Genomic DNA, 22155 nt, shown 5'->3' on the forward strand with positions numbered 1-22155 from the left:
TTTTGTATTTTCTATTCTTTAGTAGTGTGCACTATGCCAGTGTTTCCCAACTTTTTTAGAGCCCAGAGACACTTTTTTCATTGAAGAAATCTTATGGTACACCATCCATCAAAAATGTTCAAAAGTTTGTTTATTAAATTTCTGTTATTTTCTTTAAGACTTAAATAATCATGTTGCTAAATTAATAAAGGTTTTTTAATATTCATTTTCTGGTCACCGTGGCTCAGGAGGTAATTGTCAGAACTCGAACAGACAATGGACCCATACGCGTAACATTTTCACACAAGCTTTATTTTACGGGAATGGGGCAGTCATGCGCGTGAACACAAACGCCAGTGATTCGGCGATCGCTGGGCGGAAGAAGTGAGACAGAAGTCCGGTGTGGAAAAACAGGAAGCCAGAGGCAGACAAGATAGAAACCGGACAGGACAGACGGGATCGATAACAGATACAGGATACACGAGCAGATACCAGACAGGACGGGACAGACGGGATCGATACCGGACAGGACAGATGAGATCGATACCGGATACTGGATACAACAGCAAGATACAGGACGGGACAGACAGGATCGATACCGGATACGGTTTACACGAGCAAGATACAGGACAGGACCGATATCGGATATCAGACAGGGCAGGACAGGATCAATACCAGATACACAAGCAAGATACCAGACAGGACGGGACCGATACCTGATACACGAGCAAGATACTGGACAGGACGGGACAGACGGGATCGATACCAGACAGGACAGACAGGATCGATACTGGATACAACAGCAAGATACCAGACAGGACGGGACGGACGGGATCGACACCGGATACTGTTTACACGAGCAAGATACAGGACGAGACCGATATCGGATACTGGACAGGGCAGGACAGGATCAATACCAGATAGACAAGCAAGATACCGGACAGGACGGGACAGACGGGATAGATATCGAATACTGGATACTGGAACAAGATACTGGACAGGACGGGACAGACGTCCTTGGCGGTGTCGGGAACGGAAAAAAAGGGGCAGTAGCCGGGACAGGAGAGCAAAAACGTGGTCGGGTTCGGAAGCGAGTCGTAAGCCACGAAAGGAGAGTAGACGTGAGCAGGATCAAAAAACGGGTCGAAGCCGGAGGACAGACTGGAGCAAAAACAGGTGGGAGTCAGGGTCGAAAAAAAGGTTTGCCTAGGGTTAACTGAGGTTCGCAGACGGACTGACAAAAAGGGACGGATGGGAGTTGGTTTAAATAGGGACAGGGAGCCAATCAGAGTCTGAGGCAGTTGGCGCCAAGGGAGCGGGCACAGGTGAGTCACATCAGTAATCATGACATTTTTAAACTGATGACTGAACTAAATTGAATGTTTTTAAGTCTATTTTTAACAATTGTACCAACTACTTTCTCAAATCAAATTTATTTGTAAAGCACTTTTCAGGCAGTTCCCAGCTTACAGTTTACAAATCATTGTTGTCCTGTAGTTTTTGTACTGTATTAATCAGCCATGGGTCCCTAAATATTCAAGAATGCTAAAGGTAGAAGCAAAAACCATAGAAATGAAGCTTGGGAGTATTAGGAAATACAAAAACAGGAACATAAATCTCTGCCATTGCTAAGTTGCATGGCTGCAACCAATCCTCGATCCGGACTATTGTTAAAAATAAGGAGGCGATTAAAGGCCTTGCATGGCTGACGCCACTATCAGTGTGTGTGCGTGTGTGTGTGTGTGTGAATGGGTAAGTGTGAAGCACGTTGTAAAGCACTTTGGAAGGTCTTCAGCAACTTGATAAGCGCTATATAAATGCAGACCATTTATTTGTCATAAACCCAAACGAAGGCACCCATGATCGGTAACAGTTTCAAGATGTCTGAAGTCAAAGTAAACGTCCGGATGATCAGACATGAGGAATCTGCTCAAGACAGCCAGGCTATTAAAAGGGAAATGAAGACAATGGGGCACAGGTGTGACCAGAAAGGAACTCCACAGGCTGAGAAAGTTAGACTAAACTATTCGCAAAGCAGCACAACACAACCGGATACGTAATTTATGTGCTTGCAATTGTCATGTACGTTTTTTTTCTACTTCTATTAAAGTTGATCCATAAAATAATTGACCTGGGCTACGCTAAGGAGCTGGACCAGAGCAGTCTTTGTACCTCCTTTGTGGGAACTTTACAGTACTTGGTGAGTAGAACAATTCAGATTTGAAGCCCCGTGATTTTCTCTTGAATGTTGTAGTTTTCGATTCCAGGCTCCCGAGCTGATCGAGAGGAAAAAGTACACAGTGGCAGTGGACTATTGGAGTTTCGGGACCTTGGTGTTCGAATGCATCACAGGATTTAGACCTTTTTTGCCGACATGGCAACCGGTTCTCTGGTAAAGTCTCAATTTTAGGGTTTGTACGGGTGCTTGAAATCTTGAAATGTTTGTGTCGTGATTACTGATTCGGGGCACTTGCGGCTGCCCTGGTCGCTGATTGGCTCCTTGCTACTTTTTAAACCCCCCGACTCCCTGTTACCGGCGTCCGATCGTTGCGAACCTTCTGCGCCCCGACAACCCGACCTGCTTTTCCCTTTTCGACACCGCTATCGCTCGCCAGAGAAGTTCCACTTCCGCGTCCCGAGCGACCTGCTCCCCACAATCATCAATCACTGGATCGTGGGTGCCAGCTTGCGTCTCTTTTTAAATAAAACTAAGAAACTAACGCAATTGGGTTCCCGTCTCCGTTCCTGGTTCATGAAATTTTGAATTTTGATGTTTTGTTTTCAAGGGCAGGAAAATGCCTGTATTTTATGTGAAATGCTTTAAAATGCTTGAAATTGTTGCATTGCCGTGGTTCTTGGCAGTCCGACTCTATAGACCGGACAATAACTGAAGAAAAAAATTTAAAAAGTGTGTGAAAATGACGCCGACACGCCTGCTCTGGTGGTTTCTTCATTAGGGTGTTGAGATCTAAAGGGCTTGTTTCATCACCAGTGTTGTGATGTGAAGCTTAACCGCACCTACAACAATAGTAATACTACAAAACTACGGGAAATATCAAATGTTATGCTTAAAACAGGGTCCTTATATATTACTTGCTTTCATTTTCAAGGTTTCATAAGCAAATAGAAATAAAAGTAATTAAACCTGTAGATGTTTGCATGTATTTTTATTGATAAATAAAAACATTTGGATAGGTTTCCAGGATCGGCCTCTTGGCCCCATTTTTTAACACATTGCCCACTCTGTACAAGATGGTGGTCTGCTATTGCTTGGCGTCACTGCATCATGAAAATGCTGCTATGCTATTTTCTGAACTACCTCCAACAATCACTTTCTCTTTGTTCCTTCAGTTCAGAATCTTGTGCGCTTCGTTAAGTGAAGTTTATATTTTTTGTACTGCATTTATTTGCTTCGTGTCACCAGGTTTTCAGTAATGCTCAAGGTAGAAGCGACGGTCAGGACAATTATTTTAAAAAAGGAGGCATTAAAATCATTCAAAAGTAGACATTTTATAATCCGTTTTTTTATTAATCCGCCGTCTGCGCCCAACTGCATCCACTCGGCTCACCCAGCTCAGTTCACGTCCCACCAAAGATAGATAAAATGTCATTTTCCCGTTATATTTATGAGGTTGTATAATGATGTACATGCATATTACATACAAGTCGCACTTAGTATATACTATTTTGTTGGAATGCACTAGCACTCCTAGATCACTGGAGACTAATCAATCTATTTCTTAAATGTATCAATAAATATGTATGCAAACATTTACAAGTTATATTACTATATATTTGTTTTTAAATAGATTAGTTATATCAAATTGGTTTTAAAACACTCACATTTAAAGCAAACAGTTCCTGTTTTAAGCACTAAATTTGGTTTTGTAGTATTATTGTGGTTGTATTTTTATGTATTGTTGTAGTATTTCTGTAGTATTTTTTTGCAGTATTGTTATAGTTTTATTGTGGTAGCATCATTGTGGTATTTCTGCAGTCGTACATCTGTAGTATTTGGGGTTGCGGTGGTTCTGTAGAAGTATCAATGAAGTATTTCCGTAGGAGTATCTAGTAATTCTGTAGTATTTTTGTAGTATCACAGTAGTTTAATTTTTGTAGTATTTCTATGGTATTTCAGATGTAGTAGTTTTATAGTATTTTCATGGTAGGGCTTTTTGGGGGCGGTAAAGCGTTTGTCTTGGGATCAAGAGGTCACAGGTTTGAATCCCTGCTCCTCTGAGTTATATGTCAAAGTGTCCTTGGGCAAGACACTGAATCCCTGATGCCCCCGATAGCAGGCAGTTGCCTTGCATGGCTGACACTGCTAACGGTTAGTTAGTGTGTAAAAAGGAAAAATGTGAACCACATTGTAAAGCGCTTTGGGAGGTCTTCATTAACTTGAAAAGCGCTAAATAAATGCAGACCATTTACATTTAGTATTTATGTGGTATTTTAAAGTATTTCCATAGTAGAATGTTTGTTAGTACATCTATAATATTTTTGTAATATTACTGTAGTGTTTTTTTTTAATATTTTGGTTGTGATATTTTTGTAGTAGTAATTTGGTATTATAGTATTACTGTATTGGTATTTTTGTAGTATTTCAGCAAAAGTGTTTATGAAGCATTTCAATGGGAGTATTTTGTAATATTTCTGTAGTATTTTTGTTGTTTTATTTCTGTAGACGTACTTTTGTATTATAATATTAATGTAGTAGTATTTTTGGAGTATTTTTAATGGTATTTTTTTTTCTTTTCAGAATGAAATGAAAATAATAAAATTAGATATATTTTTTAACACTACATTTTGTATTTGGTTTTGAAGTCATTTTGTAATATTTAGTAGTAGTATTTTTGTTGTAGAAAAACAAACCGACGAGGACAAAGTCGGCAGCAAAAAACATTTTTCGTAGTTGTACTTTATTTTACAATCATATATATTGTCATTTTAATCTGACAATTTTTGTTTTGCGAGCCGGATTAAAAAGCCTGAGAGGGTGCATGTGGCCCGCCGGCTATTGTTTGGCCACCTCTGTCTTAGATGAAGAAGTGCAGGAACTTTTTCGGCAACATGAATGTAATTTACTGGCAACCCTTGAAGACACGTTTGATGAAAAAAACATTAACACGATGGAAACAAAGAAGGATCAAATTGTTTCTTGTGTTATCTACAGGCACAATAAAGTGCGACTGAAACAAGACAGCGACATTGCCGTCTATGAGGACCTCTCCGGGGTGGTCCGTTTCTCCAATCAGCTTCCTCAGCCAAACAACCTCAATGGGTGAGCCACCTAAAAACTGTTGCGCTTGTTCTACAAGCATCATAGAAATATATCAAAAGTGTCTGTTTTTTTGGGATGCACGATAATTATCCTGCCGATAGTTATTAAAATGGCCAAATATGATGTGACAGTTATGGGCCTGATGGAGAAAAATGAGACCTATAATTGTTCATTTGATGCCAAGTTATAATTTTCTATCAGCCCACACTACTTGTAAGAAAGTGTCCAAGCATCTAAATTCCTCCCTAGAATATATTTAGGGTTTTCTCTCATACCTTGGAGGCCTTGGGTTTGGGCGCCCGCCCTCGGACTGGGAGGTCGCAGGCTCAAGCCTCGTCCGAGTCATATTCAAGACTTACAGCATCAGTACCCATTGCCCAGCGAGCACCAGATCGCTGTCTTCCTCTCGCCCTGACTTCCCCAATCCCTCAATAAAGCATTGTGTGAAACGTTACGCATTTGGGTCCACTGCTTGTATCAGTCGTGACAGCATTAGGGGTTGGAATTGGGGCGGCTGGTCATCTATTGATTAAAAATCGGGAAGAATATATATTTTTTATAGAAATAGTAGCACAACATTTCTAGGGCTTATTTCAATTACTGATTAATCAATTGATTATTCAATTAAGCTATGAATCAAAAAAAAATTGTAATACATGTTTATTGTCTTGTAGACAAGACAATAAAGACACACATAGAAGTCATTTGATTTTGGGTGTGTTTTTTTTTTAAGTACTAAATGCAGTAAAAATCAGTTAATCAGTCATCAAAAGCAAGATTTTATCGGTATGGGTAGGGAGATTTCATTTTCGTGAATCCTTGTTTTCCAATCTCCATTGTTGAACCCTGAATTGTTGTTTGTGCATCACTTCCTATGTGTTAGTCTCCTAGCAGAAAAGCTGGAGAGGTGGCTTCGACTAATGCTCAAGTGGTCACCACAGGAAAGGGGCAAAGACCCGGAGGCCACGCCCGTTAACTGTTTTTCACAGCTGGATCTTATTCTGCATCTCAAAGTGGGTTTCTATCACATTGTGTATTTTATTTCAAGCTACTCAAGCAGTTTTAGTCCCTGTCATGTGGAAAACACCATTTCTGAAATGTGCACAAAGCTGGAGGAAATTTTGCTCAAATTATGATTTTAAAAAATCAATGTGAAAATTTCCTACTACAAAATAATAGATACAAAGTGTATAGCAACTTAAAATGTGTGCAGAGCTACCCTTTCCCTCACCTGTATGGATCCAAGCATCCCTGTCTCAGTCTCACCACCAAATACTCCCCCATCTGGACAAAAACAAAGCCTGTGACGAGAACAATCCTAATTCTTTAAGATGTTCACTTTTAGTGCTTTTAAAAGACAATGCTGAAAAGCTTTCACTATGAGTCAAACCTGTTTTACCTCAAGAGCAGAGGTGGGTTTAGGAGCAAAAAAAATTTACTCAAGTAAAAGTACTTCAGAATAATATGACTCAAGTAAAAGTAAAAAGTATTTACAAATAATTACTAGAGTAAAAGTAAAAAAATTACTTGCGGAGGTCCGAGGTTTTGTTCCACCTACCACGGACTCTCTGTGAGGAGTTTGCATGTACTTGCCTATGTGGGTTTCCTTTATGCACTCCGGTTTCCTCTAATATTCCAAAAACATGTATGTCTGCTTGATTGGCCCTAGGTGTAAATTAATAATAATGGTTGTATATCTCCGTGTCCCTTGCCCACTGCCCAAAGACAGCTGGAATGGGCTCCAGCACCCCCGCAACCCTAGTGAGGATAAGTGGTGCAGATGGATGGAACTCTTAAGTGCTAGAAATAAATGATATAAAGCAAAAAATTAACTGTTACCAATTCTATTTGCGTCTCTTTCAGATGGTTCAAGTTTTGAACATGACAAGCGCCAAGATTCTGAGGTACGCGGTGGCGGATGACGAGACGGTGGCCGAGCTGCAAAAGATGATAGAAGAAGACACGGGCATCCCCGCCACCAAGCAGGAGTTGCTCTTAGAAGCTGGTTTAGCCTTGGAGCCTCAGGGACTTGCCACGCAATGCGCTGTGGATTATGCGGTAATGACAAGGATCGGAATAGAAATTATAGTTCCAAGTGAAACTATTGGCCCCCTTTAGGAACTTTTTGTCATATTTCCACATTTCAGGCTTCAAACCTAAATCTAAAATACTATTAAAAAAAAACTCTAAGAATCATCAACATGTGAGACACAATCGTGAAAAGAAACCTAATCTATTCAATGTTTTATATTGTGCTTACATATAAAAAAAAAAATAGGTGTTGCAAAAATATAACCTCCCTTTGGGCTGATACTTTGTACGACCTCCTTTTGCCTAAGTCTTTTTGGTTATGTCTCTATGTGTTTTGCACATCTTGAAACAGACATATTTGCCTATTATTCCTTAAACAACAGCTCAAGTTCCTTAAGGTACGATAATGATCGTTTGTGCACAGCAATGTTTTAGATCTTTGCATAAATGCTCCTTAAGAGTGAGGACTGGACTAATACTGTCTGTTCTGGTGCATTTAAACTGACACTAAATGACACACAGAGGCACTCTGTCTTTGTGATTCAATTAGGTTGACATTGGATCAGAAGTCATCAGTTGGCTGAGCTGAGAAAACAGGCAAAATATTTTTGCAACACTGACTTTTTAGTTTCTTTGTTGTAAATAAAATATCAAATGTTGAAATAATTTGGTTCACCCCCACAATTAGGTCTCACGTGTTTTTGATTCTTTAATATTTGCTGCCTTTTAGATTTAAGTTCGAAGCCTCAATTGTGGCAATATGACAAAAGGTTTTTGGGGGAGGGCCAATACCTTTGCCAGGCGCTGTACCAACGGCGATATTTGATGTTAAAATATCTTTGGGACATGCAGGAGATAGATGGGCATCGAACGGACTTCCCGCTTGTTTTTCTGTTCGACCGCTCGTCTTGTAGCTACGAGCCGCCGTTGACTCCTCGAGCTCTCCCGGAAAACATCTGCTTTGTCCGTGAGTCCTCAAGTTACTGCTTACTATGTCTTCAACATTTGAATTAATTTGCCTTTATTGTAATTCATAACAAAGTAGTGAAATATTGTATGCAATGAGATAAGACATGGCACTCCCTAGATGAACAGGTAAAGGTAACAAAAGGCTTAAAAGATAAATGTCAGGCTAAATAGGCAAAAATGTTTACAGAGTACTGCTTAAATACCGGCTTAAGTTGTAAAATAGTGCAATGACACATGGGCGTAAGCCCTAAAAATGATAGTTTTTTTAAAAACTCTCAATTCATTAACTCCTTTATGTTTCTAGGGCTGGAAGGCGGGCTGTCAGACTGTTGTGCAACAAAGTCGTGCCTGTACGATGTCACCAGTCACTAAAATACGACTTCCGACCATTTAAAAATATACACATCATAGAAACATGATCAGTCTGAAACAAAAACGATATGAAATCAGGATAGCTCACCCAAAAGTGCTGGGAACTTCTACTTACGTCACAATACCACACAAATATGGAGTGGTTACATTCTTGAAAGCCTAGTGAATCCAAACGTGTGAAATATTTACTCCAAAACACACAATAATGCCATCAGATAAAAATAATCTGCCTAAAAACATTCCTGCATCGTTTAACGAGCTTCGTTGTAATCCGGCTGTTTGGCTTCATTAAATAGCAATTACAAAAATATCCAAAATAATAAATACAAATATATTATAAATAAATGAATTTAATATTTTATAAAGATTTTACCTGCTATTCGAAAAGAAACTCCTTATTTATTTAAAGTCATTTTTATTTTTTGCATGAATGGGATATTCACAATTTTAAAAAAGTTTTAAAAAATCCCTCAAACCGAAGTATGTCTTTTTGAAAAATCAGCGACAGAATAATACAAAATAATATTTTATAATATTAGTGAATACATAAATACAACAAATTCTAAAGGCCACAACAACTATTCTGAAATTATTTTTTCTATCAATAAATTGTCACAGACCAAAACGGACACTGGACTCAATTGGATGCGTTTCTCAGATTTTATTGAAAAAAGAGTGAGAGTTAGGCTTGCTTGATTGCCGGATCCGAGGACTGGCGGAGAGCGGGATCGAGCAAGGCGGGGGTGACACTTCCGTGTCAGAAGAAGGCGGGCGGGAATGGCACATCGTTTGATCAGGCCTGGAGATCAGAGGCGATGTCGAGTTCGTAATAGTGATCGTAGGCAGGCGGCAGGCAGAACAGGCGTAGTCAGGTTCAGACATGGGTCGAACACGGGGATCAGGCAGAAAACAGATTTAACAGGGACGGAGTCGGACGGAAACGCTCACTGAGTGAAAACACAACAGCTCGCAACGATCTGACAAAGTTTGAAATAAAGTCGGGGCCTTAAGAAGGGTGTGGCCACCAATCAGCTTGTCCGGGCTGTGGGCGCCAATCAAGCTGCCACAGGTGTTCCAATTATGACATAAATAAAATATACTCTTAGAATATTAAAAGAAATAAAAATAATAATGCAATCATAAAAGGGTAAAAAGGTTTGCTATTAAATTAAAGAATTAGTAAATTTGTTCACAGAACTCTTACAATACATTAGAAATAAACACTAATTAGCCAAATTATATAAAAAAGGTAAATAATTTTTATATGAGTTTACAATTGTACTATATTGTACTAAAAAAATACTGTTCAATGCAGTAAGGACAATGACTACTAGGGAGACCCTACATTCCAGTATTGGTATGATTGATTGGTTGGATCCCTTAACCACGAGGCGCGCAGGGGGACCATTTCCAGTGGTGTGTATTGGGCAAGTAAAGCCTTGTGGCACCCATCCCTCTCAGGGCAATCATATGTTTCCACCCAGTCCCGTGTTAGGAAAATGTCCTAAGCACTGCACTACGGAAACATACCACACAGTATTAATACCAAAGAGAACATTATTCTGTTGAAAATTGTAGTGCAGGTAAAAGACCTATAATAACAAAACTAGGTTAATACAGTTGGGTGTCCTGAAAGGCGCTTTGAAATAAAACATATTATTTCGATTATTATTAACTGACACCCTACTCAATTTGAACTACCTTTTGTGACAGTTACATAATTTAAAATAACCATCATATCCTCTTCTTTATAACTAGAAAAGGACCCAAAGCATGTTCTACCCTATAGCCCACTGAGGCGGACTTGCGGCCAAGCCTGGCACACCATCCGGTCTCTGAAGGAGGACTGGCAAAAACTGCAGCAGGGACAAAAAGCGGCCATGTGGGAAATTTCACAAATACACAAATGTTTGATATTCATAACAGTGAACACACTATTTTCCTTTCAGCATGAGTTTGCTGAGACACAACTCGTCCCTGTCCAAGCAGAAAAACGAGATGGTGTCCATGCACCAGAGACTCATGGCCAAGCTGGACTTCTTCATCATTAGCCTTCATATAGATATGGACAAATACCAGGAGCAGACTGCCACTGGGATCGGTACGTCTTTAACTTTTTTTTTTAACCCGAGCCGGTCGGGAGACTGTTGTACTTCATGCCACATATCATTGGAAAGCTTAAACTCATCACAAAAACATCACGGTCAGTCTGAAACAATGTACCCAAATAATATGAAGCCGGTGCGCTATTATTCCATTAATGAAATGATTCTTCACGAACCTGGTCTCGTTACAATTCGGACAATCCAGTGAATTTGTCAGGCACCAGGAACGGAGACGGGAACCCAATTGCGTTAGTTTCTTAGTTTTTATTGAGAAAGGAGACGTAAGCTGGTACCCACGATCCAGTGATCTTTGATTGTCGGGAGGGGTGGCGAATCAATAATCATGACAGAATTATTCAGTGTAAAACATACGATAATGCTGACAGATTTAAAAAAAAAATCCGCCTAAAGGCATTCTTACATTGTTTGACGATCCTTGTTCTATTCTGTTTGTTGTACCCTTTCATTCCCATTTACAAGGAAACAAGCTCATATGTTTTTTTCAATATAGCTGTAAGCCCCTGACCTTTCGATTGACATCACTCTCGACCAAGTGCAAGCTTTTTTACACGGTCCACAGCCTGCATGACTTACTTCGGCTTCAGAGATGTTCAGCCAGTAGTGACCGATTTAATTGACAATTGACACATATGTTAGTTGATGAAATTCCCAACATAAATACATGCATATTTACGTTGTGCATTCAAATCAGAGCCCAAAATAAACGTGCGTAAAGCAATCGGGATTAATTTGTATGCGCGATTATCATTCACAAGTGTGCACAGTCAGTGATTGACTAAAAATTGCCCAAAGTAAAATACACGGTTGCAAAGGTTTTAGAGCTGTCAACAGTTCGACTCTAAATGGGCCACTTTTGGAAACGCCTTGACTTCCTATTAAAAATGTGTTAAATACAATATATAGTTTTTTATATTATGGTCAAATTTGACCTGGGACCAGGTGGGGCTTCATGCTATCTTCCCAGCTGTTTTCCAGCTAAGATGCCCGTCCTACACTTGTCCGCAAGAATGTGACGATGTGAAAACAATTCTGGCGAGAATAAAAACCTTCTATTTCAGTGTGTTCTTACTAAAAATACAGTGTTTCTAGTTGTTTTTCTTAAATTTAACACATGTCATACATTTAATCAGTCTTTAATTATTAAAAAACATATTTGTAGTTTTTTTTTTCACTCATTCAATGGAAAATTTGTCATTGACGTCTTTAACAGTCAATGGTAGAGAATGTGTTCAAATGTTTGACGTCTGTATCCGTCAATGGCACTGAATGATTTAGGTGCTTCCTCTTTTAAATTTTAGGAGAAAATGTGTAATTTATAAAATATACAATAATAGAAATAATAATAATAATAATAATAATAATAATAACAATAATGTCAGGAACCCACTCGGGGTGGTGCTGAAGCAAGGTGCAGAAATATGGCTTAGTAAAGCAAACAGATGTCATTTATTGGGACAGAGGTCAATTATTACAGAGGGTTTACACAAGTCAAGTAGCTAGGCGATAATCATGTCTGAGGGTACAGGCGAAGGGTCCAAATGGCGAGGGGACAGTCCAAGATTTCATTAGGCAGCACTCGCAATCCGGAAGGGCGGGCAAGGGTTCGGTACACCTGAATGACAAAACACAGGGACAAGAGTGCTTGGGACGTTACATGAAGACAAGATTTAACATCAAGCCAAGGAAACAAAGTGTTTCAATAGTGAAGAGGGAAAGGTGTCATTAGAGGGTAATCAGGACAAATGACACCAGGTGTGGGGTGGAAAATAGAACTAGAAAATGAGTGACTAAATATTGTAAAGCCAGGCAAGAGAGAACAAGAGATCAAGATAGTTGCAGAGAAAGAGAACATACAGATAAGCAAGACTCGCAGATTGTGAAAAATATGATATCATATAGTAATATTTTTGCACATTTATATTCACACCATTAATGTCATGCATCTTTGATCATGAAAAAGTAAATAAATAAATAAAAATGTATAGAGAGAGAGAGAGAGAGAGAGAGAGAGAGAGAGAGAGAGAGAGAGAGAGAGAGAGAGAGAGAGAGAGAGAGAGAGAGAGAGAGAGAATCATATTTGAAGATGTATGATTTTTACACCATACTTTTGTTTTTGTGGTCTAGCTTCAGAGAAACTACTTGGAGTTTGGAGAGAAATGGAGCAGACTGCCAGCAGTTGTGGCCAGGTACAAAACTGTACTTTTTTTTGTACATTTGTGTCTCCTTGCTTTCTAAGGCCAGCGCACAACTGGCACCAATCGTAAGGGGGATTTGGCGTCTTTGGCCTTTGCAGGGTTTGTTCGGGTGTTTGAAATCCTTTAAAACGCTTGAGTTGTAATGTTGTACTTTTAAGGTCAGGGATATGCTTGAATTAGGGGGGAAGTGCTTGAAATTGCTTGATATTGATGCCAAAAGCAAACTTCTTCTCTCCAGTGTGCGCAAGGCTTATTGGACTTTGTTTTAACAGCCCAAAGTGAGCGAACTTGAAGAGGAAATGATGCACTTGCAACAAGACATCCTGGATGTCCAGCGTCAGCCATGGAGGAGCGGAGAAGCTCTGGACACACTGTGGGTGATTTGTCACTGAGGTACTAATCATACCAAAATTAAAACTTGATTGTTTTTTTTCCTTTAGGGAAGGGAAGGCCATGGAGATGCTGCGCAAGTTGAGAGAGAAACCCAAAGGTTGGAATTCTGCACATTCATTAGACCCCAGGATGTGACATGAATCCCTTCTGAGGCTGAAATTGCAAAGTGAAATTGCTGTTATAGTTGGGGTTGGAAACATTTGATCATTAGTAACGCATTCCAAACCCCAGATACCCAAGATAAAATAAAATTACAAACTAGAAAATAGTAAAGATGGCACGACAGTTGAGTGGTGTGCGGTGCATTTTGAGGTCACAGGTTCAAAACCAGCTGCCAGCCTTCCTGTGTAGTTTGCCTGGTTTCCGCTGTGCCTGCACGGGGTTTCTCCTTCATTACAAAAACATGCATGGAAGGTTATTTGGTTAATCCAAATTGTCCCTAGGTATGAGTGTGTGTCTCTGTGAATAAGAGGTAAGATCAGACTTAAAAAATCTAGCCTGACTCGACTCGGACGGACATTGAGGGGAAACCCCAATGGCGCGATAGACTTGTTCTGATGGAAAACCTTGTCGTTACATTTCAGTGCCAAAGTGCTTTCTTCAGCTGAAGTATGTGCAGCGGTGAAATGCAGTTTCAGGTTTACTTCGGGCTGGGTCACTGATATCAAGCGTGTGATGTAGCGCCAAAGAGTGTTACTCAAGTAAAAGTACAGTTGCTTCAAAATAATATCACTCAAGTAGAAGTGAAAAGTAATCATCCAAATAATTTCTTGCATGCTGAGCAAATCCTCCATGAAGAAAAAAAGAAAATGGCAAGAGAGAGAAGCCCGGCCACGGCCAGTATTAATGATTGACATTTGACCTATTCAAATTCAGGGTTCGGGTCCAAGATCTTACCTCTACTGTGTGCTGGCAACCAGTTCAGGGTGTCCCCTGCCCACTGCCCAAACTTAGCTGCGGTGCTCTCCAGCACTCCCACGACCCTAGTGAGAAAGAACGGTGTAGAAAATGGATGGATATAGGAAGTCTTACTTATGTGTAACATGTGAACATGATTAAAAACCATTAAATATACATGTAAAGTAAAAATTTTATGTTATTACCTATGCTGTGACTTGATTTGAGCTGGTATAGTAGGGTATCAGGTAAATGGAAAGGGGGATGGAGATGGCAGATTCAAATTAGAATGGATTTTAAAACAGGGACTGTAAAGCCTTTGGGAGATGTCCTTCCTTAATCGCTGCAGTATTTTTAAATATTGTCTTGATCCCCCATTGGTTACTGTCGTGCAACTTAGCGAGGATAGCGATGCATGCGCCTTTTTTGGTATTTATTCTTAAATTTGTTTCTATGGTTATCATGTTTTTCTTTTCCCTTTATATCACTGCAAGCTTTGGGATCATGGCAAGTAAATTGAGTACACAAAATCTAGTATTGAATTGCTGACTCGCATACTCTTTATGAAGCACGCAAGATTCTGAATTAAATGAAGAGAAAGGCATTGTGGAAGTTAATTCAGCCAATAGCATGTTCAATTTTTTATGGTGACGCAATCCAATAGCAAAAAGGCATTTTACAAATGTAAACTCTTATGCAGCAATGCCAAAAGGTTTGAAATGTGTACGTTTTTGGTGATGCAGAGGATTTTTTGTAGTTGACGTCTTATAATAGGGAAAATGCAGTAAAGAGGGGCTGAAAAAAAAGTTTTTCAATACAATTAAGTGAAGCCAAAATAAAGCGGGGACTCATGTACTTTAGATCTTTTTCCCTCTTCATGAAAGTTATCATTTACTGGTTTCTTAAAGAGCAACGTTGTTCTGGAGATGGTCAAGACATCCTGCGGTTGGTGCTACAAGCGGTGCAGTTCTACGAGAGGAAGCTGAGAGATTTTTACACACATCTCAGGTACTCCCACGTTTTATACCCATGAAAATAATGTCTTAGAACATGTTTTACCATTGATACTCAAGTACTTTAGGGAACGTTGGATCCTATGATTTGCTTCATTGGTGTTGTGGGGTTCGAGTGTTTAAAGGAACCCTCACATGCTACGACAGGAGGCATACTTCCTGTGTTCTTGTGGACGAGTGGTTAAGGCAAATGACTTATTATTCATTGGGGACTCCCATCACAGAAATTCTTCCTGCCAACAACGAAGGTTTGTTTTGTAGCCTTGTTGTACATAATGGAACATCAGAAGCTACAATGTTGAACAACGATATCTGAGACTGTGTGTTGTTGTGGGGGAGTGGTTGACACGATGGACAACAATTTAATTAGGGTCTATCTTCTGAGGTTTGAATTCTATAAACAACGATGATGCCTTGTTGGTACTTTTGGAACCGTCAATGTGCTACGGCAGGGGACAGTTGTTGAAATTTGGACTAAAAATCCATTGGGGTCTCCCCTCGCTGGTCTGAATCCTGCCAACAATGAAGGTTTCCTCTTGTTTTGTATTCTTGGTAGTACAGACACTACAATGTTTTACAGATATATTTTTTTGTGGCTGAGTGGTTAGGGCGATGGACATGAAATCCATTGGGGTCTCCCCTCGCAGGTTAGAATCCTGCCATCACAAGGATTTCCTCTTATTTTATAGTCTATTTGGTACTTAGGGAACATCAGTCGCTACAACGTTCTAGAACAGAGGCAAATAAATACGGTTATATATTTTTGTTAAGGCGATGGACTTGAAATCCATTGGGGTCTCCCCTCGCAGGTCCGAATCCTGCCAACTACGAAGGGTTCCTCTTGTTTTGTATTTTTGGGAGTACTTTGGGGAACATCTGAGGCTACAATGTTCTAGAAGAGAGGCTGATAACAATGATTATATATTGTTGTGGCCGAGTGGTTAAGGCGATGGATTAGAAATCCATTGGGGTCTCCCCTCACAGGTTTGAATCATGCCAGAAACAAAGATTTCCTCTTATTTTATCGCCTTGTTGGTACTTTGGGGAACATCAGACGCTCCAATGAGCTACGACAGGAGCAGTGTTGGGTGGGGTTACTTTAACTTGATTACTTTCAATTTCTTTTGGATTACTCCAATAACAAATATGCTAATAAAAGACAAAATAAACTAAATATGAATAAAATTATTAAATTTTGTGCAGGCTTGGGGAGTAACGGAATACAAGGATAGGGAAAAATGATGTTGGCAAGCTGTTTGGATTCATTTTAATTTTGTATCTGTCGCATTTTATGTTAGTTTTGCTGGAGATCAAAGAGATCAAAGCCAGGAGAGAAAGCTTACCACGTGTTGTGAGTCATAATTTTAAGGCGATGGACTAGAAATCCATTGGGGTCTCCCCTTGCAGGTCCGAATCCTGTCGACATCGAAGGTTTCTTCTTGTTATATATTCTTGGTACTTTTGGGGGATACATCAGACGCTACCATATTTCACAAAAGAGGCTGATATTACTGATACATGTTGTTGTGGCTGAGTGTTTAAGGCGATGGACTAGAAATCCGTTGGGGTTTCCCTTTGCAGGTTTGATTCCTGCCAACAACGAAGGTTTCCTCTTGTTTTATATTCTTTGTAGTATTTGGGGGTACATCAAACGCTACCATATTTTACAAAAGAGGCTGATACCACTGATACATGTTGTTGTGGCCGAGTGGTTAAGGCGATGGACTAGTAATCTATTGGGTTCTCTCCTCGCAGGTTCGAAATCCTGCCAATAATTAAGTTTTCTTCTTGTTATATATTCATGGTAGTATTTGGGGATACATCAGACGCTACCATATTTTACAAACAGGGCTGATGTTACTGACATATGTTGTTGTGGCCGAGTGGTTAAGGCGATGGACTAGAAATTCATTGTGGTCTCCCCTCGTCGGTCCGAATTCTGCCAACAATGAAGTTTTTCTCTTGTTATATATTCTTGGTAGTATTTGGGGGTACATCAGACGCTACCTTATTTTACAAAAGAGGCTGATACCACTGATACATTTTGTTGTGGCCGAGTGGTTAAGGCGATGGACTGGAAATCCATTGGGGTCTCCCCTCGCAGTTCAGAATCCTGCCAGCATCGAAGGTTTCTTCTTGTTATATATTCTTGGTAGTATTTGGGGATACATCATACGCTACCATATTTTACAAAAGAGGCTGATACTACTGATATATGTTTTAGTGGCCGAATGGTTAAGGCGATGGACTTGAAATACATTGGGGTCTCCCCTCGCAGGTTTGATTCCTGCCATCACAAGTACTTGTTCTTATTTTATCGCCTATTTGGTACTTGAGGAACATCAGACGTTATAGTGTTTTACAACAGAGCCTGATTACACCGATATATTTTGTTGTGGTCAAGGCGATGGACTAGAAATCCATTGGGGTCTCCCCTCGCAGGTCTGAATCCTGCCAACAAAGAAGGTTTCTTCTTGTTTAATATTCTTGGTAGTATTTGGGGGAACATCAGATGCCAAAATATTTTACAAAAGAGGCAGATAATACTAATATATGTTGTTGTGGCTGAGTGGTTAAGGCGATAGAGTTAAAATCCATTGTGAGGTCCTCTTGTAGGTTCGAATTCTGACAGCATTCAAGGTTTACTTTTGTTTTATAATCTTGGTAGTACTTTGGGGAATGCAACCAGCTGTTTTCACAGCTTCATTTCTGTTGAGCAAAACCCCTGCGCTATGCGGAGAATTGTTCAAACACTCGACGTTAGCTTTAACAAAAAGGCTTAGACGGTGCATCTGAATTTGCACCTGTTGCAATACTGGTACAGTTCGGAGGCTTTAACGTTTTCCATTGCTTTTACGTCGATTGCAACAAACTCCACAAAGTAAGAGCAAATCTTACTGTACGGTATACTTGGCCAGATCGGCAAACTGTCTTCCCATGCACGCTGTATATCGGGGTGCAGGATTTCACGCCACCTCCAGTCAAAGTAGAACAACCGCGTTCCCATTTTATTCGCAGAGACATGGTGCCATCCAAATGATTCGCTTTGTTTACAAGAAACCGAAACTGAATAACATAACTTCCGATGGGGTTGCGTCCAATGGCGCCGCCCTACAGTTTGGCGTTTAACGTCATATATGACCTCGTTAGTTTTTCGAAAATATGGACAGTATTTATAGCTCTGTGTTGTTGTGGCTGAGTGGTTAAGGCAATAGGCTAGAAGTTCATTGGGGTCTCCGCTCGCAGATACAAATTCTTCCGATAATCAAGGATGCTATGATGTGCTATGATATTTGTAAGGTTGAGTGGTTAAAGTTTTTTGTTTCCAACGTAGCTTACATTCCTGTTAACAATGAGTATACCATTTGGTTTTACAGCCTTTCTTTTTTTAATGTAAATTGAAAGAAGTTCTGAAAAAACTAATTGCAAAGATTTAGTTGCCAATTTAGTTTGTAGAAGAATCACTGCTCCTCATCCAGAAAGAATAGTCTTTGTATTTTCTGTTAAGAATTTTCGAATGATTTCTTCTTAGCATGATTGTTACTTTGCCAGGAATCATTTTGATTCCACCAAACGATTTTGCTTGATTCTCCCCGGCAGTAAGACAGGCCTTTGCCGCCAACGCGTCATGGAGCTGCTCCCCAAAGTGGAAGGTGTGGTGCAAGAGATGGCAGAGAGCGAGCAAGTCCTGATGGGTCTGCAAGAGAAGCGCCAAAGGGAGCTGTGGAACCTCCTTAAAGTAGCCTGCGTAAGGAAATGTTTGCTTATCTACTAATCACTGATGTGATTTTTTTTCCCTAACTCGGTTATTTCCATGACTTCCTTTTAGAGTAAGGTTCAGAGTCCGGTTAGCGGGAGTCCAGAGGGATCTCGAGCACCTTCTTCGGTGCCGCCGCTGATGACTCCTCAACACAGTTTACAACAGTTGTACGTATATTTCAATAAATTGTGTAAAATTCTTGGGAAAATCTCATACTCCAACCTCAAGTTATAACAACGGCACGCTCATGTGATTAAAGTCGCTGGCTGCATCACCAAATAACCTCACTTTGGCGACTAGCTTTAGTTTAGCCACAAGCACCACTTTAGAAGGTGATGCTAAGTAATTAAGAAGCGAATTCCAGTATCACAGACAATAACTACTTATGCTAGAATTGTGGACATGGCCGCTAGCCACATTACCAAATAACCACGCTTTGACGGCTAGCTTCACTTAAGCCACCAGCATCACTTTAGTAGCAAATGCTTAATAACGTAGAAGCTAATGCCAGTGCCAGACTCTTTAGAATTGTGGACACTGCTTTTAGCCTGTGTCCACAATTCTAGCATCGCTTCGGTAGCTAGCTTAGCTTTAGCCGCTAGCATCCTTTTAGCAGTAAATTCTAAATAATTTAGGAACTAATACCTGTGTCAACGACCTTAACTGCTAATGATGGCTTGTAGACATGACTGCTAGCCACACTAGCAAATAGCCTGGATTTGGTGGTTAGCTTCACTTCAGCTACTAGCATCCCTTTAGCAGTAAATTTGAAATAATTTTGTAGTTATTGTCAGTGTCGCAGACAATAATCATCGATAATGCGAATGTAGGCACAGCGCTAGTCGCTCTAGCCAATAGCCTGACCTTGGTTGCTTGCTTCACTTTAGCCACTAGCATCACTTTAGCAGTTATTTCTTAACAATTTCTGAGCTAATACCAGTTTCACATTTTTACCACTAGAACTAAAATTGATGACCAAGTTGGGAGCTGCATTAGAAAATAGCTTCTTGTGGCTAGCTTTGCTCTAGCCACTAGCATCACTTTAGTAGTAAATGCTAAATTTAGAAGATAATGCCAGTGCCACACAACTTCGTCCACCCACTTAGTGGGATTGTGGACACAGCTTTTAGCTGTTGTCTGCGAATCGCATCGCTTTGGTGGCATGCTTTTGTTTAGCTGCTAGCATCGCTTTAGCATCCATCTATTTTCTGCGCCGCATGTCCTCAATAACCTCAATAACCCCGCCACCTACCGTAGCACATTATAGCATCCGACGTTTCCTAAAGAACTAACAAGACTATAAAAAGAAGACCTTGTTCGTTAGCAACATTCGAACGAATTTCATGTCCATCGCCTTAACAACTCAGCCACAACAACACACCAACTTCAATCAACCTCCTATAATAGCACAAGATGGGATTCGATGTTCCCCAAAGAACTAATAAGGCTATTGAAAGAGAACCTTTGCTGTTACCAGCATCCGAACCTATGAAGTTTTAGTTCACCACCTTAACCAGCCGGCCACAACAACACAGCAACTCAGATCCCGCCCTCTGTCGTAGCACATTATAGCGTTCCCTAAAGTACTAACGAGGCTTTAAAAAGAACCTTGGTTTTTGACATGATTCAAACCTGCACAGGGAGATCACAATGCATTTCAAGTCCACCACCTCAATCGTTAGGCCACAACAACACAGAATGTTGAATCTTGTCTCCTATCCAAGCAAATTATAGCATCTGACGTTCCCAGAAGAACTAACAAGGTTATAAGCATAACCTTTGTTGTAGACAGGACTTGACTTTGTGAGAGCATACCCCAATGGATATACAGTACAGTCCATCGCCTAAAGCACTGGACCACAACACTAGGAAATTTGCGAAACGCCCTCTATTGTAGCAAGTTATAGCATCTGACGTTCCCTAAAGAACTAACCAGGCAATAAAAACAGGACCTTCATTGTTAGCATGATTCAAACCTGTGCGAAAATTACAAGGAGTTTCTAGTCCATCACCTTAACCACTCGACTTCAACAACACATCATATAGTGTTACAAAGTCGCACATCATAGCGTGCGACATTCCCCAAAGATCTTTCTATCTACCCTGATCATATCCCTCGGGAGGGGTGACTGACAGCAAGACAAATACAAAAAGAAAGAAAAAATGAGGAAAATTAAAAAAAAGAAAATAAAACACAGGACACTTATGATGTTGTTAAAGTAACCTTCGTTGTTGACAGGATTCAGTCCTGTGTGTGCCGACCTATATGGATTTCCATCCATCGCCTTTACCTTACTGATATGGCCCGCAGAGCTCATGTTTGATATTAATGCACTAGACAACCAGTGGTACAAATGATGAGTTAAAAGGCATTAGATTATATCTCATTGTCACACAGTACCAGAGACAAATGGTAGAAAATGGAGAAAACAGAAAGTGGCCCTGATAGATATCAATAAATGCAAAAAAAGCATGATGAGGGAAACAAATCTTTGGTGTATCTGATAATGAATTGGAGCGCATTAGATACAGATGCTGCCCTACTTATGAACAAAGTTGAATTTGTTCTTAAGTTGCTTCATGGGTATATTTTGTATGTTTAAGGTTTATATAAGTATGTTTAAGGCTAGTATCAGTAAGATGTATTGTTTTCATAAATAATATGCTCTATAAAGATAAATAAAGTCAAGTTTAACTTACTTTTGGAAGATGAGCTTCAAGAGTTAGGTGACTTCCTCCTCCGTGGTAAAAGGTGGCCGAAAAAAAACGATCCAACCATTTTCTCAACAGCAACAAGTTTCCATATTCCACTTTCGTTTTAAATGAAACTGCTCACCTCTCCTTTACACTTTACACCAACCATATTGCTCGAGATATTGAACAATAAAACAGGATAGAATGTTTACACGCAAACTAGAAAGTAGAATCCGTATTTCTTCTTCGGGGGTGGATGCTGGGTGACCTCTCACAGCGCCACACGTTGGTAGCGGCTGAAAGAAGCACTCCAGTAATGTCCTCTACCCGCAAAAAGGTGCACACAATACAAAATCTTACTTACAGCAACGTGTGGATATTTTTCCACATCCCGAAAAAAATGTTCGTATCTACCGTTTTTCGTAAGTCGGATGGTCGTAAGTAG

The 22155-nt window shown here is 40.0% G+C and overlaps 1 protein-coding gene and 1 long non-coding RNA gene across 3 annotated transcripts in view; one reads left to right on the forward strand and one right to left on the reverse strand.

Moving 5' to 3' along the window:
- The window catches only part of ikbkb (inhibitor of nuclear factor kappa B kinase subunit beta), a 56685-nt gene that overhangs the window by 18696 nt on the left and 15834 nt on the right, over nucleotides 1-22155 (forward strand). For both annotated transcript variants that reach the window (XM_088335749.1, XM_088335748.1), the window contains exons 7-20: nucleotides 2090-2179; nucleotides 2247-2371; nucleotides 5153-5260; nucleotides 6144-6273; nucleotides 7124-7318; nucleotides 8144-8258; nucleotides 10391-10514; nucleotides 10582-10733; nucleotides 12883-12944; nucleotides 13226-13326; nucleotides 13394-13443; nucleotides 15152-15251; nucleotides 18857-19004; nucleotides 19086-19183. In XM_088335749.1, the coding sequence (XP_088191875.1) occupies nucleotides 2090-2179; nucleotides 2247-2371; nucleotides 5153-5260; nucleotides 6144-6273; nucleotides 7124-7318; nucleotides 8144-8258; nucleotides 10391-10514; nucleotides 10582-10733; nucleotides 12883-12944; nucleotides 13226-13326; nucleotides 13394-13443; nucleotides 15152-15251; nucleotides 18857-19004; nucleotides 19086-19183 (1598 nt within the window). The remainder of the gene's footprint in view (nucleotides 1-2089; nucleotides 2180-2246; nucleotides 2372-5152; nucleotides 5261-6143; nucleotides 6274-7123; nucleotides 7319-8143; nucleotides 8259-10390; nucleotides 10515-10581; nucleotides 10734-12882; nucleotides 12945-13225; nucleotides 13327-13393; nucleotides 13444-15151; nucleotides 15252-18856; nucleotides 19005-19085; nucleotides 19184-22155) is intronic.
- On the reverse strand, nucleotides 12217-21934 carry LOC148365435 (uncharacterized). The gene is made up of 3 exons (XR_015850485.1): nucleotides 21717-21934; nucleotides 14244-14329; nucleotides 12217-12370 (listed from the first exon to the last, which is right to left on the reverse strand). It is a non-coding gene; the product is annotated as an uncharacterized LOC148365435 (long non-coding RNA).

This window comes from Urocampus carinirostris, chromosome 5 (genome assembly GCF_059441175.1).
Source record: "Urocampus carinirostris isolate Australia breed hairy pipefish chromosome 5, RoL_Ucar_1.0, whole genome shotgun sequence".
Classification (NCBI taxonomy): Eukaryota; Metazoa; Chordata; class Actinopteri; order Syngnathiformes; family Syngnathidae; genus Urocampus; species Urocampus carinirostris.